General features: G+C 46.7%; 1 protein-coding gene across 3 annotated transcripts in view; it reads right to left on the bottom strand.

The window, feature by feature from the left end:
- The window catches only part of trpm4a (transient receptor potential cation channel, subfamily M, member 4a), a 106,762-nt gene that overhangs the window by 6,677 nt on the left and 81,395 nt on the right, over window positions 1–18,690 (bottom strand). For 2 of the 3 annotated variants that reach the window (XM_041178086.1, XM_041178087.1), the window contains 6 exons: window positions 14,302–14,420; window positions 12,855–12,987; window positions 10,549–10,723; window positions 9,031–9,199; window positions 6,308–6,489; window positions 3,224–3,356 (listed from right to left, as the gene is read on the bottom strand). In XM_041178086.1, the coding sequence (XP_041034020.1) occupies window positions 3,224–3,356; window positions 6,308–6,489; window positions 9,031–9,199; window positions 10,549–10,723; window positions 12,855–12,987; window positions 14,302–14,420 (911 nt within the window). The remainder of the gene's footprint in view (window positions 1–3,223; window positions 3,357–6,307; window positions 6,490–9,030; window positions 9,200–10,548; window positions 10,724–12,854; window positions 12,988–14,301; window positions 14,421–18,690) is intronic. The other variant, XM_041178088.1, reaches the window with a different exon arrangement.

Raw genomic sequence — 18,690 nt, 5'->3', positions numbered from 1 at the left:
GCTCGAGGGGCTGAATGGCCCACTCCTGCTCCTATTTCTTACGATCTTATGTTTTTATGACCGTTCTTTAGGCAATCCTGGTAGCCCTCTAAAACATTAACCTCATGTTAATCAGGGGCTTAACGCCTATTAAAGGAGCCCTTTCCCTGCCCCTCTCCCTCAGCCTACGCCAAACTGGGTTGCCCTGAGCTCTGGCTTTTCCTGGAGTCGGACAAGCTTTCTGATCCCGTTGTGGTTCGCTTCCCCCTTCTGCTGATCTTAACCCACCAAGATTTTTGTAAGGGAATGACATGAAGCTATTAGTGTTATTGGAAGTTTATTTTTTTACATAGAGATTTAGTAAGTGAGTGTGTGTGTGTGTGTGTGTCTTAATTGGATTAAAGCCAGCTTGTCTGGGTGCTTTGATGTATAGTAGTTTTGAGATGTAAACAATAAGGTAGAGTGCATTTTCATTTTGTTCAATAAAGCATTCATGAGTGGGAGTGAAATCTTGCACCTAGTTAGGAGACAGCAAGCAACATTTATATTACTCATAAAATTGGTACAATGGAAGGAGTTCAAAGGGGCTGGTGATACAATGGGAAGTTACTTTCAAAGTGGAGTGTTGGGTATAACAGAAGGGAGTTTGTGTGTGCAGAGCAGAAGCACGTAAGATCAAAGCAGTTGTAAGCCTACAACTGTCTGCAAAGGAACCAAATTGAATGGAACCTCATTTTGAATTCGTAAGGTGAAAATGCTTTGCCTGGTGTCAGGTTAAGTCTATTGGGTTATTGTTGCCTTAGCGGAGATTAATTTGGGAATTTGTTAAAGTTATGATAGTCATAAATTGTAGCCATGTGTACATGTTTAAGTTGTTGTAAATTAATAATTGTCTCATTTAGTTTGATATAAAAACCTCTCAAGAACTGGTGGCTTTATTCCTGAATTCAGAGCTGCATCGCAAACATACCAGTTGAAAATATAGGTTATGACAGTTGTTTAAAGTTTCCCTCTGGGATTTCCAATAACTCAGCCTTTACCAACTGCTGGGTCATAATAGGGCTACTGCCAGAAATGGAATCCTCCCCTCTGAGGAGCTACCCGGGGAAGGCTGAGAGATGCCAACAGCTCTTCCCAAAAATGGAGGTGAGGCTCTCATTGTACCCCCACCTTTGGGTGCATTCTGTCCTCACAGCAACAAGCCTTGGCCCAAAATTCAGCCCTGATGGAATTCTAGTCCTGAGATCTACATAAATCTCTAAAAGTTATTACTAAGGCCACAGTTGGAGTGCTTGAGGCACTCCATAATAGGAAGTGTATTTATTAAAGGCATATTGGGGTTCAGCACAGAGTCACTAGGGTGATATCAGGAATGAGAGCTTCTAGCTGTGACGAAAGGTTTGAAGAGTTGGGTCTTTTCCACTAGATTGGAGAGGGTTAGGATTAGGGTTGGGTTGGGCTGGGTTGGGAGGAATCTATAACGATTTTAGAAATTCTGACACATTTTGTGAAGCTAAATGGACTGTTTCCACAGGTTAACAAATTAGTAACCTTCAGCTGATGCGTAGCCCCTCAGGAATGAAAGGAAATGTTAGAAAAGATCATTTCACACTGAGGGTAACTAGTGTTGCAATACAGTGTGCATGGACCTTTAAAAGAATGTATCTTAAACTGCTGTCAATCACTATACACCATGAGACAGGATGTGATGTAAATTCCCATGACCCTGTAGACAGAATACAGCTACCCGAGGTAGCTCGTCAGAGGGGAGGATACAATTTCAGCTAGTGGCCTGGTCAAACATGTCTACATAGCCTCCCAGTTACCATTATCTGTATATAGTCTTATCTTCACCTTTTCTTCACAATGAACCCACATTATTGGTTTACTAATCCTTGTTATATGATTGGTACGTTTACGATAAACAGAAGAATGCATCAATCAGACCTTGGAATACTTTACCTCAAGTGGCTGATGAGTCAGAGATTATAAAGTTATTTAAAAAGGTATTGAGTGAGTAATTTAAAAGAAAAGAATATTTTTTTTATTCATTCATGGGATGTGGGTGTCACTGGCTGGGCCAACATTTATTGCCCATCCCTAGTTGGCCTTGAGAAGGTGGTGGTGAGCTACCTTCTTGAACCACTGTAGTCCATGTGGTGTAGGTACACCCATAGTGCTGCTAGGGAGTGAGTTCCAGGATTTTGACCCAGCGACAGTGATGGAATGGCGATATATTTCCAAGTTAGGATGGTGAGTGGCTTGGAGGGGAACTTCCAGGTGGTGGGTATTCCCATCTATCTGCTGCCCTTGTCCTTCTAGATGGTAGTGGTTGGGGGTTTGGAAGGTGCTGTTGAAGGAGCCTTGGTGAATTCCTGCAGTGCATCTTGTAGATGGTACACACACTGCTGCTACTGTGCATTGGTGTTGGAGGGAGTGAATGTTTGTGGATGTGGTGCCAATCAAGCGGGCTGTTTTGTCCTGGATCTTGTCAAGCTTCTTGAGTGTTGTGGGAGCTGCACTCATCCAGGCAAGTGGAGATTATTCCACCACACTCCTGACTTGTGCCTTGTAGATGGTGGACAGGCTTTGGGGAGTCAATAGGTGAGTTACTCATTGCACGATTCCCAGCCTCTGACCTGCTCTTGTAGCCACAGTATTTATATGGCTGGTCCAGTTCAGTTTCTGGTCAATGGTAACCCCCAGGATGTTGATAGTGGGGGATTCAGTGATGGTAATGCCATTGAACATCAAGTGGTGCTGGTTACATTCTCTCTTGTTGGGGAAATATAATATAAATGGATAACCAGATAGAGCAGGAAAATCCCTGTTGGCATTTGTTTGATGAGCCAGACGGCCTCCTTCTGTGCTGTAAATCCTGTTACTCTTTACCTGGTTCCTTGACTATGATCGAACTAGGAATTGAACTTGAAACTGATGAAAAGAGAGACTTGTTGGGGAAGCTTCTCATCTCACACTCAGGACAAATTCAAGAATTCCAAATTTCAAACAATCACAACAACTCACAGTATGGGCGGTATAAATTGCTGTGAGCATTTGAAATTTGGTATTCTTGCATTTGTTCTGATGTGTGTGAGACAAGAAGCTTCAGAAACATGTTTATCTTCTCGGCCACATTCAAGAAGATGAGACTTCCTAATCTGTTTGCTCATATTTCTTTCTTTGCGTTTTTTTGATGTCTTGGACCTCCCTGTAATGAGAACATCAGTGTCTGCACCCTCACTTTTGTGCAGTCCTCTTCAGCTGCTCCATGTTGCTTTCTCGTTTGATTCTGTTGCGGGACACTAGGTAGTTCTCTTTCTGCACCGCTTCCCAAGTCATCAACCTATTGGTGACAGCCTCTGAGAGGTCCATTCCTGGAATGAAAATGAGACCGTTAATCCCTTCCCTCCGTGCCATAGATCGTCGGTAATTGGACAATGGGCCTGTTAGGAGGCTCCTGATCAAGCCGTTCAGGCCTAGTGTTGTCAACCCTGTCAGGACTGACCTGGACAAAAATTACAGCAGCATTAAAAAAAAGTTCACATCCTTTGAATATTTTTTGTTTATTAGTTAAAGAAGTATTGCAAACGGGGGGAGAAAAAAGGATATTTGACTGGACGGAGACAGTTGAAGATGAGAGGTCAAGTAGTGAAACCTCCAGGAATATGTCCAACCAGAGTTGGCAACTCAGGTCAGGCCCCATTATAAATGATCAAAATAGGAACTCGAATGATTTATGTCGCTGTTCATTTCTCTGCTGATTAGGGAGATGGGTGAGCAATGGAAAAGCTATTTACGTTTTACCCATTCTTAGGCTCAGTCACTGATGTGCCCCAACAACTTGCCTTAACCTCACTCTCAGTTTAATATTTCCACTAGAGGTGGCTTTGTGGCCGAGCACAATTAGTGCTGGGACTATGTTCAAAGGGAGTGAGGTTGAAACCAGTTCAAACTCATTGCAACTAGGATCCTTTCATCTGGGATGGAATGGAGTTCCCTCCTGTCAGTCTAGGCCAGAACTAAATCCAGGTGAATTCCCATTTAAGCAGATCCTGGTGTCTCAGTCCCGGTGAGGAACAAGACTGGAGTCCATCTACCATCCTGGTAACCACGTAATTCAAGAATAGCGGAGTTGTTGACTAATCACAGTGGTCAATCTCAATCAATGAGTTACAAACAGACCCAGACATGAGGTGAGGAAAACCCCCAGTGATGGAGAACTTTGGGAACCATTTGGACTTAGGACCAAAGTCATCTGTTCCCCATGCTACATGATGCCTCAATTAACTCATATTCCAAAACATTGCATTTTGAAAGGAGTCTATTGAATGTCCATTTGAATGGTTTAATACTAACAGCACTCACAGTCTCCCTAGGGAGCTTGTTACATAGATTGATCAAGCGTAGATAGATTGATAGATGGGTTGATCATTCGACTGCTCACTTAGAGATGTTGGGCTGGATTTTACGTTTCTCAGCAGGGTGAGAGAGGCGGATTGGGAACTGGTCGGCTCTGTCCTTCCCCCGACATCTCTGTGCATCTAATCAAGCATCTGATGGCCAATTCATAGCCGTCCAGCAAAAAGGAGGCCAATTAGAGGCACAAAGAGGAGCTTTGCGCCCAATCTGGATTGTAGGCCGGGTCTGTCATGTGACCGAGGGCTAATGCTGCAAACAGGAAGTCGGTCAAGGATAAAGTTGTGAAGGCCCCCTGTCTCTGAATCAGTCTTTCTTTTTTTACCGAAGGCGCGAAAAGTATTTTTAAAAAAAGGAAATGCCATTTAAAAAATTGCCACTTCCCCCGGTGGAATCCTGCTGCTACATTCAGTCGTGGTCCCAGTGCCTGGCCTTTCCTGTGGTACTTGTTCTGCCTCACCTTCAACTGCTGCAAAACACTCCCAAACTTTCTCACATCCGCCCACCTGGAAGATGCAGCGGGCAATGAAAAGTTGCAGACGATTGGGTCGTTAAAATGAGCTCAATAACTTGCTAATTAGCCGTGTCAAAATGGTGGGCGGGATCGCTGATTTCCACTCCCGCTCGCCTTCTGTAACTTGGGAGACTGGCGTCACGCCAGTTTTATTGCCAATACAACAGCATCAAGCCCTATCACACATTCGTGTGGTGAGGGTGGGGGTCAGTGGGGCGGGGGTGTGGGGGGGCGGGGGGGAGATTGGCTGTCGTGCCCCATTTGCAAATGTAAAATCCAGCCTATTTCCCTGGATTGGTTTTGAATTTACTCCCACTTTGAGGGCAGGCCGTGGCTGGAGAAGGTGAAACAGCTTGTTCCTGACCTACATTCCCATTAATATGTGTCTCCTTTGCTCAACACTAGGTCCCCTATTCATTTGATCCATCCTATTTCGTTCAATAATATTAAAGGGGAAGATTAGTGATGAGGAAATTGGTGCAGCGCTAGGTGCTTTCCGTCACCCTCCCACCTGTGTAAAAATAATATGCATTATTCCACCCCTGTTCCTTAATACGATTATCATCCTGAAATTTGAGGCCCTTCGCTCCAATGGTCATTGACACAGGTTGAGATTCACTCCCTGACAGGCCCAAAGCCGACCCTTACCTGCCAGTGATAGTGAGTCTTGAGTTGCTATCCTGTCACAGTCGAGTCTGGTCAACAAATCATTGAATGGTTACAGCACAGAGGGAGGCCATTTGTCCCATCATGTCCGTGCTGGCTCTCTGCAAGAAAGGGCAACTCCCCTAGCCCCACTCCCCTGCCCTTTCCTCCCAGTCCTGCATTTTTCTTTCCCTCCTCTACAGGTGCTTCATCCAAATCCCGTGTGAAAGCCAGGATTGAGTCTGCCTCCACCACACTCTCAGGCCGCGGTTCCTAACCGCTCGCTGCGTTTATAAAGAAAAAGTTTTTCCTCATGTTGCCTTTGGTTCTTTAGCCAATCACCTTAAATCGGTGCCCTCTGGATTTCAATCCTTCTGCCAATAGGAACAGCTTCTCCCTATCTACTCTGTCCAGACCCCTCACGATTTTGAATATTTCTATTAAACCTCCTCCTGCTTTCACTTGACAGAATCTACTTTTCATTGGGGTGGGAGTCGGCGGTGAGGGTGGGGGGAGTCAGTGATGAGGAGCCGTGTGTGATTTGAAAACTCCTCGAGGGGCTCTTGACTTCAGCCTGGGCAACTAGCTCAGCGCAGGCCGGGGATCGCACCCAAACCATTCCTAACCCATTCTGCCCCAGTATAGAGCCAGATGGCGCACTTTACACAAAGGGATTTGCTGCTCCCAACGTTACCCTTCCTAGCTCAAGTTACTGCCGCTCATGTGGTTTGCTGCTGGGACATGTCTTACTGAAGAGTGTGCCCTTCACGGTCGGGACCTTCCGGATGTTTCTTTTGATGAAGATGTGGATGTGGCTCAGGATGATGAAGGGTGGAGCGAGGGCCGGCCGTTTGTGATATTCCACAATTAGGTTGTACCGCTGGAACTTCCAGTAGATGTCACTCTTTTCCTGAACTTTATTGAAGGTGTAACTGGGAAAGACAAGAAGAAATGGGATACATCAAGTCTACAGAACAGAAACAGGCCATTCGGTCCAATTGCTCCATGCTGGTAGTTTAATACTCTTCTCATCTGTCTTCTTCTAACCCTATCATTATATTCTTACATTCCTTTCTATTATATTCACCTCAACTACTCCACTATCAACATCCTGGGAGTTACCATTGACCAGAAACCGAACTGGACTAGCCATATAAATCCTGTGGCAACAAGAGCAGGTCAGAGTAATTCTGTGGTGAGTAACTCACCTCCTGACTCCCCAAAGACTGTCCACGATCTCCAAGGCACAAGTCAGAAGGGTGATGGAATACACCCTGCTTGCCTGGAAGAGTGCAGCTCCTACAACACTCAAGAAGCTTGACACCATCCAGGACAAAGCAGCCCCACTTGATTGGCACCCCATGCACCACCTTCAACATTCACTTCCTCCACCAACAACACACAGTAGCAGCAGTGTGTGTGCCATCTACAAGATGCACTGCAGCAACTCACCAAGGCTCCTTTGACAGCACCTTCCAAACCTGCGACCTCTACCATCTAGAAGGACAAGGGTAGCAGATGCATGGGGACACTGTGACCTGCAAGATCCCCTCAAGGCCACAAACCATCCTGACTTTGAACTATATCGCCGTTCCTTCACTGGCGCTTGGTCAAAACCTTGGTACTCCCTCCCTACCAGCGCTGAATCACAGAATCGGCCCATCATGTCTGCACTGTGGGCATGCCAACTCCAACTTCTTAAGGGCAGTTAGGGATGGGCAACAAATGCTGGTCTTGCCAGCGATGCCCACATCCTGTGAAAGAATATAAAAAAACAGCCCCTCTCGCCTGTTCCACTACTTAACGAGATCATGGCTGATCTGTGGCCAAACTCCTCACACTTGCCTTTGCCTCATATCACTTTGGTTAACAAAAATCTATCAATCTCAGGTTTAAAACTAACAACTGATCCAGGAACTGAGTGCTGTTTGATGAAGAGAGTTCCAAGTTTCTAGCACTCCTTGCATGAAGTAGTAGTTCTGAATTTCATTCCTGAAAGGTCTGCCTCGTATTTTTAGGCAATATCCTCTAGCCTGACCCTCTCCAATCAGCAGAAATAGTTTCTGTCAAAATAACCTATCAGTTCCGCTTAATATTTTGAAAACATTGATCGAATCCCTCTGAAATCTTCAAATTCCAGGGAATGCAATTCCTGTTTGTGTAACCGCTTCTTGCAATTTAACCCTTGAAGTCCAGGAATCATTCCGACATCATTTTCAACACCTCTAGCAGATCTCCTCTTAACTCCCCATGTTCTAGGAGAAAGAGCCCCTCAGTTTCTCATTGCTGAGCTGCAGCACTCAGTCCCAGATACCAACTTTAGTGAATCCAGTATATTCATGACCAAGGAAGGTGATGGCTTGGTGGTATTATCACTGGACTAATATTCCAAAGGTGCAGGGTAATTCTTTGGGGGAACCTGGGTTCAAATCCCACTGTGGTAGATAGTGAAATTTGAATTCAATTAAAAAATCTGGAATTAAAAGTCTGGTGATGAGTGTGAAACCAGTGCCCAAACTAATCTGGCTCACTAATGTGATGGAGAGGGAAAGAAGCCATATTCCTGAAGGAGGACAAGGGGGAGGATGTCACAACCTGAGAAGGACTGGGGGCAGATTAATTCCTGGAGTCTAGCACCCAAGGACCTACAGTGTGTCCCCACCTTCATGTGGGGGAGATTTAGGCCAATGAGAGAAATTGTAGTTGGGGGAAGGGAAATCTGCCACCCTCAGGCCTACAAGTGACTCTTAAAATGCCCTTTGAACAAGGGCAATAAATATGCCCACATCTCATGAACAAGCCAGTTAGTCCAAGCTGCATTCTAGTCACTGGCCCAATATATGATCGGATGGGTTAGTTTGGCTCTTATTCCAAGAGCAGGATTGTGTTTTGGTTCTTGGGCTGTGGTCGACATTAATACAGCCACCTCGTGTTACCATGAACAATGAAGTAAACTTGAGCACCAACCATATGGCGTGAGCCTGTGAACGTGTGTAAACACTGGTAAGGATGGTAGCTTCTCTTCCCTGAAGGACATGAGTGAGCAGCTGAGTTTCTAACAACAAACTGACAGTTTCATGGTCACTTTTATTGACGCATGTCTTTTTCTAATGTCTAGATTTTTTAAACTGGAATCCAAATTCTCAAACTGCCATGGTTGGATTTAAACTTGCCTGGATTATTAGTCCAGTAATGTAACCGTTATTCTTCCCTGCTTCCTAATGGGGAACAGCATTGGGTATCGGTGCATGTGATTGGCAAGGCAGCAATCTCCTGAAGCACTAATTGGAGGAGGCCATTCAGTCCCTTGAGCTTGTTCTGCCCGCCACTCAATTAGATCATGGCCGATCTTATCCTTAACTCCATCTTACCAGCCCTAGTCCCGCCACCCTTGCCCAATTAAAAGGAAACTTGCTGAGCTGATGCCAGCTACCTCGGCCCAGATGGAGTGTCCGTCTTGGCTAAACTGTTACCTGAACATGGCGATGAGCAGATTGACCAGCAGGATGTTGGCGACCAGGAGGAAGATGGTCAGGAGCAGGATGACCAACCAGTTAGCATAGGCGTTGGTGCAGGGAGACAGCTCATCTTCCAGGCCTGTGGTGAGGTTACCCGTGCTGCATTTGGAGTGAAACCGAGCAGCTGGCAGAGACAGAGGGACAAACGATGGTTAATGGTAAAATGAGATGGTTGTGAAGCAAAGGAGGGCAAAAGAATAATGCGAGATGGGGAGACAACAAAGGTGAGTAAAAAGGAACATAGGAACAGGAAGAAGGCCATTCAGCTCCTCATGTCTATTTCGCTTTCCAGTTATAGTTCACGGCTGATCAGTATCTTAACTCCACTTACCCACCTTGTTCCAAAAGCCTTGATACCTTTACCTAACAAAATTCTATCAACCTGAGCTTTGACATTTTCAATTGACACCCCCTCCCCGCAGCCTTGGAGGCTGCAGAGACTTTCAGACTTTCACCCTTGGTGTGAAGAAGTGTTTCCAGATTGGCCTGGTTCTAACTTTAAGATTCAGCCTTCCTCTTCCCACTAGAGGCAAGGGTTTCTCTCTGTCGACACAATCATCTTCAGCACCTCACTTAGATCGCCCCTTAATCTTCAAGACTCAAGGGAAAGAAGGCTTATTTTTGCAACCTGTCCTAACTTAACCCCTTTGGCGCCAGTGGCTTTCTGGTGAATTTGCACTGCACCCTCTACAAGGTCAATACATCCTTCCTGAGGTGTGGTGCCCGGAACACGATGCATTGCTCTACATGGGGCACGATCGGGGCTTTATTTAACTTCAACCCTTTTATATTCCAGCTGCCTTGGGTTAAAGGCCTCCATTAGTCTTTTTAGCTGTTTTCCTGCACACAGACTCAAACATCAACATGTGTGATGGGCTGACTGATGTATGACCCCCCCCCCGTCTCCGTGGTCTACAGGCATTACAGGCATGTTCATAAACATGGGTACACGGTGCGAAAGGGAGGCAGCTCGCAGAAAGGAGTGCACATATCTGCAAGTACATTTACACATACACACACAGACACACGCACACATGCGCACACATGCATGTGCACACACACACACACACACAGGAAGACACACACACGCATGTACGCACAAACACCCAAACGCACGCACAAAAACACATGCATGTGAAAACACACACACACATACGTGCGCACACGTATATACACAAACACACACATGTTTGCACACGTACACTCACACACACTCGCACACTGCCCAACAAATCCATGTCGGTGATTCTAGACCACATGAGCCTCCTCCCACAAACCAGCCTATCAGCACATTACCTCAAATACTTTTTGAGGTAGCAAGTTCCACATTCTAACCACTCTCCAGATACAGAAGTTTCTCTGGAATTTCCTATGAGATTTATTAGTGACTATCTTACACGTAAAGTTCCAAGTTCTGGTCTCCCACAATATTCCGATGGGCACACACATGGCAAAACAATAGCAATCTCTTACCGTCAATTTCATCGAGTGGGATCTGCCCGAAGATCTGCAGGTAGGGTCGGTAGAAAACCCGGCGGAATATCCAGCTGGCTCGGGTTTCAGTGTGGTACAGGAGTCCCTGAGTGGCGACCCCATAAGCCATGAGCCAGACACCCAGGAAGAACAAGAAGAAAAATACATCTTTCATCTGGAAAAATCATGAAAATAAATTAAAACTGATGGATGAGAGATGCACACGGAACATGCACACTCAGGACCCTGACTCGTCACAGGCAATATCAAACTCTGAGTACGTCAGGCAGTGTGGGGTAATGGAGCCCATCACTCACACTACACCCCCCCGCCCCCCCCCGCCCCGGTAACACTCTCATATACCCCACAATCCCAAAGTAACGCTCTCATATACCCCAGACATCCCACTGTAACTCTGATATACCCCACAACCCCAATGTAACAGTCTCGTATACCCCACATCCCCCACTGTAACATTCTCATTTAACCCACACCCTCTACCATAACACTCTCATATACCTCACACCCCTCACTGCAACACTCTGATATACCCCACACCCCTCACTGTAACACTCTGATATACCCCACACTCCTCACTGTAACACTCTGATATACCCCACACTCCTCACTGTAACATTCTGATATACCCCACACCCCTCACTGTAACACTCTGATATACCCCACACCCCTCACTGTAACATTCTGACATACCCCACACCCCTCACTGTAACATTCTGATATAACCCACACCCCTCACTGTAACACTCTGATATACCCCACACCCCTCACTGTAACATTCTAATATACCCCACACCCCTCACTGTAACACTCTGATATACCCCACACCCCTCACTGTAACATTCTGATATACCCCACACCCCTCACTGTAACATTCTGATATACCCCACACCCCTCACTGTACCACTCTGATATACCCCACACCCCTCACTGTAACATTCTGATATACCCCACACCCCTCACTGTAACATTCTGATATACACCACACCCCTCACTGTAACACTCTGATATACCCCACACCCCTCACTGTAACACTCTGATATACCCCACACCCCTCACTGTAACATTCTGATATACCCCACACCCCTCACTGTAACACTCTGATATACCCCACACCCCTCACTGTAACATTCTGATATACCCCACACCCCTCACTGTAACATTCTGATATACCCCACACCCCTCACTGTGACACTCTGATATACCCCACACCCCTCACTGTAACATTCTGATATACCCCACACCCCTCACTGTACCACTCTGATATACCCCACACCCCTCACTTTAACATTCTGATATGCCCCACACCCCTCACTGTAACATTCTGATATACACCACACCCCTCACTGTAACATTCTGATATACCCCACACCCCTCACTGTGACACTCTGATATACCCCACACCCCTCACTGTAACATTCTGATATACCCCACACCCCTCACTGTAACATTCTAATATACCCCACACCCCTCACTGTAACACTCTGATATACCCCACACCCCTCACTGTAACATTCTGATATACCCCACACCCCTCACTGTAACATTCTGATATACCCCACACCCCTCACTGTACCACTCTGATATACCCCACACCCCTCACTGTAACATTCTGATATACCCCACACCCCTCACTGTAACATTCTGATATACACCACACCCCTCACTGTAACACTCTGATATACCCCACACCCCTCACTGTAACATTCTGATATACCCCACACCCCTCACTGTAACATTCTGATATACCCCACACCCCTCACTGTAACACTCTGATATACCCCACACCCCTCACTGTAACATTCTGATATACCCCACACCCCTCACTGTAACATTCTGATATACCCCACACCCCTCACTGTGACACTCTGATATACCCCACACCCCTCACTGTAACATTCTGATATACCCCACACCCCTCACTGTACCACTCTGATATACCCCACACCCCTCACTTTTACATTCTGATATGCCCCACACCCCTCACTGTAACATTCTGATATACACCACACCCCTCACTGTAACATTCTGATATACCCCACACCCCTCACTGTGACACTCTGATATACCCCACACCCCTCACTGTAACATTCTGATATACCCCACACCCCTCACTGTAACATTCTGATATACCCCACACCCCTCACTGTGACACTCTGATATACCCCACACCCCTCACTGTAACATTCTGATATACCCCACACCCCTCACTGTAACACTCTCTGATATAACTCACACCCCTCCCGATTCAGTTTGATATAACTCACACCCCTCATTCTCTCACTCACCATCTTCCCCACGATGATGATCTTTGGGCCGAGCTGTTTGTTGACAGCGAAGATGTGAACCAGGCGAAAGGAGAAGACCATGAAGTCGAGGCACAACATGACGCGGCCCATCTCGAACCAGGAGCTGAACATCCTGCAAGAGCAACGGCATGAAACCCAGAACCGAGACTCGCACTCACTAAATGTCCTAGTGCCTGAGGGGCTACAGGAGCTAGAGACCACCAAGGGGTTCCTAAGTTCAATCCATGACCCCTATGAGGTTAGCTGGTCTCACTGGGGATAGCAGAATCTGTACAGCTATTAGCTGCTGGGGGGGACGGAGTAGGGAAAAACTGTGAGAACGTTCTTAGTCTAGAACAAAGATGGAACAGCCAACGCAAAAGTTCTGCTTAATCCTACGAATCTTCCAAAACTTCTAAATGTTGATGTTCAGAGCAGTTTGTGTGTACTTTTACAAGCAACACAGATAGTTAGCATGCAGGTACAACTAGCAATTAGACAATTGGCTAGGGAATTGCCGTACAGAAATAAAGAAGTCTTGCCGCGATTGTAAAGGCTAGGGTTGCCAACCCTCCAGGATCGGCCTGGAGTCTCCAGGAATTGAAGATCAATCCCCAGGACCCTGCTGTGTGTGCAACCCTGGAGAAAAATCACCGGGACGTTAAAAAAAGATTGTTTTTTTTTATGACATTACTATTGCCGTAGGCGTGTTGGGAGGAATTGCTCAAGCTCGTCGGCTGTGTTGTAAACACGCCTTCCTTGGTCATCAGGTCCCCCGTTGGGTCTCGAACCCGGCACCTCAGAGGCAGGGACACTACCCACTGCGCCAAAGCGTTAGGATGCGTTTTTAACGAGCAGGTCTAGGCAGTCGCTCGCCGCCTGGTTAAGAAGAGTGGGCAGGCTGCCAAGGCTTGAGGCCCTCCAACAGTGACACATCGACAGCCTCACTGTCAGGAGGGGGAGATGGCAATGTCAATGGAAGAGAGACAGAGAGAGAGACAGAGAAAGAGAAAGTGCCTCAAGATGGAGGCAACCACTGAAGAACTTTTATAAATTTCTAAATTCAAAAAGACTCCAGCAGCCAGGCCATCGCTGTTGGAAGGGTAATCCCTCCAGTGGGCAGCCAGAACTCTATGGCAGAGGTGGGTGTGGGTGCAGTATGTGGGCTGGGTGGTGGGGGGGGTGGGTGCTGTTGTGGGGCTGGGGTCTTTCCTAGCTGGGGGGAGCAATGCCATCCCTCAACTGCCACTGGGGACCACCCACCTTCCCATGGCCAGGCAGAGAGTGGCCTCAAGTAGGCCCTTTAATTGGCCTAATAAGCTACCAGCCACGAATCAATGGGTAGCTCATGACCTCAAGAAGGAGTTGTTGCTCTTCATTCTATCTTGTGACCTGCTCTCTTTCCCTGCTGAATCCCCCTCCCTGCCAGAGAAAAATGGCCACCGACCTGCAGATGACCCCGGCGATGAACATAAGGATGGCCAGAATGTCGCACTTGTTCCACATATCCTGATAATACAACTTCACCTTCTTCTTCATGGAGATATTCATGCTGACAAAGAAGGTCTACGGAGAGACAAGAGGAGCCGGCGTAACACAGATTTCCAGAATTACACAGCCAGTATCACAGGGGAGAATGGTAGCAGACTGACTATGTTACTGGACCAGTGACCTGAAGATATGAGTTAAATCCCAGTGCCAATTACTTTTTTAAAAAATGTGGAATTTAAAAGCTAGTCTCATTGATACTGATCATGAATGGCTTGTTGTTAAAAACCCAACTGCTTCCTCAGGGAAGGATCTGCCATTGTTACTCACTCTGGCCTACATGTGAGTCCAGACTCACAGCAACATGGTTGACTCTTAACTGTCCTCTGAATTGGCCTGGCAAGCCACTCAGTTGTATCAAACCACTAGAGGAAAGTAAAAAAAGCACTATGGGTGTACCAACAGCACATGGACTGCAGGCATTCAAAATGGCGGCTCACTATCTCTCAAGGCATATGGAATGCTCTCCTTCATTGGCAAAGGTATAGAATATAAAAGTAAGGATATAATGTTGGAATTGTATAAAACACTGGTGAGGCCACAACTGGTGTATTGTGTGCAGTTCTGATCACCACGTTACAGGAAGGACATAATAGCTCTGGAGAGAGTGCAGAGGAGGTTTACAAGAATGTTGCCAGGGTTAGAAAAGTGTAGCTACGAGGAGAGATTGGATAGGTTGGGATTATTTTCCTTAGAACAAAGAAGGCTGAGAGGTGACTTGATTGAGGTGTACAAAGTTATGAGGGGATTAGATAGGGTGGACAGGATAAAATTATTTCCCTTGGTGGAGAATTCTAGAACCAGGGGACATGGATTCAAGATAAGTGGCAGAAGGTGTAGGGGGGACATGAGGAAGAACTTTTTTAACACAGAGGGTAGTGGGTGTCTGGAATTCGCTGCCCAAGTTGGTGGTAGAGGCAGAAACTCTAAACTCTTTTAAAAAGTACCTGGATCTGCACCTCAAGTGCTGTAAGCTGCAGGGCTATGGGCCAGGTGCTGGAAGGTGGGATTAGAAAGGGCACCTGGGTGTCCTCGGGCTGGCACGGACAAGATGGGCCAAATGGCCTCCTTCTGTGCTGTAACTTTTCTATGGTTCTATGGTTCTAGGGCTGGGCAATAAACACCGGCCTAGCCAGCAAAGCCCACGACCTGTGAACATATTACTTAAAAAGGAGCCATGATCCTTGGCGGGTTCTTTACACAGGAGTTTGCAGATGTAGGATTGCGTGTCCCGCCCCTTTTACAGTTTTAACAAGAACATCTAGATATAAGGAACAAAATTGTTGGATATACTATCATCTCTGGGTTTTGCGTGTCTGTGATTAAAAGTTCGAGATTATCTGAACAGTGGTTATACAGTGACCCCTGTTGAAACATTGCAGATGTGCAGGCAGGGTCATGACGCTCCCTCCCGTGGCCTGAATTTACAGCCTGGCAGGCCGGTGCTTTCGGCAGGCCTGGGGAGAGGCCGGGAAACGGACTTCCGGCCACGATCGGCAACCCCCCCACCCCCCCCACCCCCCCACCGCGATTTCACTCTGGCTGGCCAAATAACGACCAGCCCAGCGGTGAAGCGCGCGGTGAATAACACAGCGCTGCTGGGGGGGGTGAGGGACGATGGCGTTAACGTGGGTGTGACCGAGCGCTGACAGAAAGCTCCCTGAAGGCAGAGAGCTGCCCCGGGGAGAGCTGAAGACCTGAAAAAGCAAATATGAAGGTTTCAAGAGCTGAGGAAAAAAAGTCCCCCACGCAGCATAATCGGTCGCCTGAAAATTTAGCCTAATGGAAACGCTGTCCACAGAAATTTATTTTTATTTTATTGCATCGCGGGAATCGTGATGAAAAATGTAAAGGCCGATTCTCCTGTCCGCCAACCATAATGTTGGTCGGGTTCTGTGAAATGACAGGCAATTGCGCCATTAATGGGCTGAGTTGGCCTCTTCATTGCCAGCGGGCGCACTTCTGACTTTAGCGTGTTCCTGCCGACCGAAATATCGCAGGGACACGGGGTGATGTCAGGACACTCGCGCGTCGTCATCTCGCACGATTTCAATCCCGACCAGTGTAAGTTTCAGCCCCTTGTTATGGAATACCCCCACATTTGTAAGATGTACCCCGTGCCCTCTTGAGGCAGTTATTTCCAACATTCTCACCCGTGAGTCAGAACGACCATGGGTTCAAGTCACACTCCAGAGGCTTGAACCCCGTAATCCAGTGCTGAGGGAGTGCTGCCCTGTCGGCGGTGCTGTCTTTGAGGTGAGACTTTAAACCAAGGCTTTGTCTGCCTTCTCAGGCTGTAAAAGATCCCATGGCACTACGTTGAAGTTCTCCTTCTTGTCCTGGTCAATATTTATCCCTTCAAGTACATGGTACAGAGCTTGAATGTTGCTAAAAAGAGAGACCTGTTGTCGAAGCTTTTCATCTTGCACTCATCAGGACAAATGCAAGAATGCCAAATTTCGAAGGAACACAACAATTTATACTACAGGAGAAAGGGTGCTGATTGGTTGGCAAGTTGACTCTAACTGGTTGAGGCGTTGCCATGGAGAAAGCAACAGGAAACTCTGGGCTCCCCAAGCTCCCGGTAATTCAAAAAAGGCACAAGGTTTAAACCTATTCCTTTTGTTTGCAGAGAACGGGTCCATGTGGATGAATCTATGTCCCTTCTAGCAAGAGTAAGTGAGGCCGATGTGCTCAAGATGAAAAGCATTGGCAATCTGCGTCTCACATGAAGAGCCTCCAGATGTTAGATGCAGCTAAAGAAAGGAGTTATATAAATGCAAATTGTAGTTGGAAAAAAATACAGCATTTCCTTTCACAAAAACAGCAAATCCTGGAGATTCAAAGCAGGTCTGGCTTTGGTAAACATTTGGTTATTCTGAGTTCTGATTTTGGGTATTTGGCTGAAAAGTGACCCTTGCTTTTCTTTTCACAGATGCCAATGGAGTTGCTCCGTAACTTACGCAGTTGTTCTGATTAAATTTTTGTGGGAGCTTGCTGTGCACAAGTCGGCAGCCACATATCCTCCTTTACAACAGTGACTACGCTTGAAAAAGGAAAGCATTTCATCAGCTGTAAAGCACTTTGTAATGCCCTGAGGTAATGTAAGTCCTTTCCCAATTAGTTTGGTATTTTCTTTGCTCATGACCTTGGCCAGCAGATGACAATATTACACTATACTCAGTGATGGAGTTCCTACACGAGAGATGCTGGTCACTCGTATCCATACTCCATCAAGCTCACCCTTCCTCCTCACCCAGTCTTGCCTTCACACCTCTCTACTGTGTCTTGATGGTAAAATTCCCTTCCATGACCACACCACCCCCCCCACCCCGACCCCCTCCAATTCCAGCCTGTTGCCTATTGCTGATTTTCATCTGTCCACCATTGGCAGCCAGTTCTGCAGCTACCGAGAAGCTTACTTCTGGAATCCCCTCACTAAACCTATCCAATTCTCTCCTCCTTTAATGCCTTCTTTGAACAAGCTTAGAATACTGTGTGCTGTTCTGGTCACCATACTATAAAATGGATATAGAGGCACAGGGAGGGTGCAGAGGAGATTCGCAAAGATGTTCCCAGAAATGTGTGTGTTTACATATCAGGAAAAGGTTGACAGGCTGGGTCTCTTTTCTCTCGAAAAAAGAAAGCTGAGGGGTGATCCAATAGAGGTCTTTAAAACGATGAAAGGTTTTGATAGAGTGGATACAGAGAGAATGTTTCCTCTTGTGGGGAAGAGCAGAACTAGAGGTCGTCAATATAGGATAGTCAGCAAGAAACCCAATAGGGGATTGAGGAGAAACCTCTTCACCCAGAGAGTGGTGAGAATGTGGAACTCACTATCACAGCGATTGGTTGAAGCGATAAGTATAGGGGATAGACAAGCCTATGAGGGAGAAGGGAATAAAGGGTTACGCTGACAGATTTAGATGAGGAAAGATGGGAGCAGGTTTGAATTGAGCAAAAATGCCAGCATGGTCTGGCTGGGCTGGATGACCTTTATCTGTGCTGTATCTCCTCAACAAGCTCTGATATCTTGCTTAGGTGGTTCCGTGTCAATACTTGGCAGATAATTGACCCTGTGAAGTGGCTTGGGATGTATTACCGTGTTAAAGGTGCTATATAAATGCACGTTAATGCTGTCCCTAACTATCCAAGAGGCCAAACCGTGATGGAAATCAGTAATGGAGAACACAAGTCTCTCCAATCCCTAATAGCCAATCCAATTCCTAACAGGGGAGAGACCCAGACCACAAAACTGACCCTAACTTGGGAGTAGTCACTAGTACAC

Source organism: Carcharodon carcharias, chromosome 31, assembly GCF_017639515.1.
Source record: "Carcharodon carcharias isolate sCarCar2 chromosome 31, sCarCar2.pri, whole genome shotgun sequence".
Taxonomy (NCBI): domain Eukaryota; kingdom Metazoa; phylum Chordata; class Chondrichthyes; order Lamniformes; family Lamnidae; genus Carcharodon; species Carcharodon carcharias.
The sequence above is the reverse complement of the archived record's forward strand: the minus strand, read 5'-3'. Positions and strand labels throughout refer to the sequence as shown.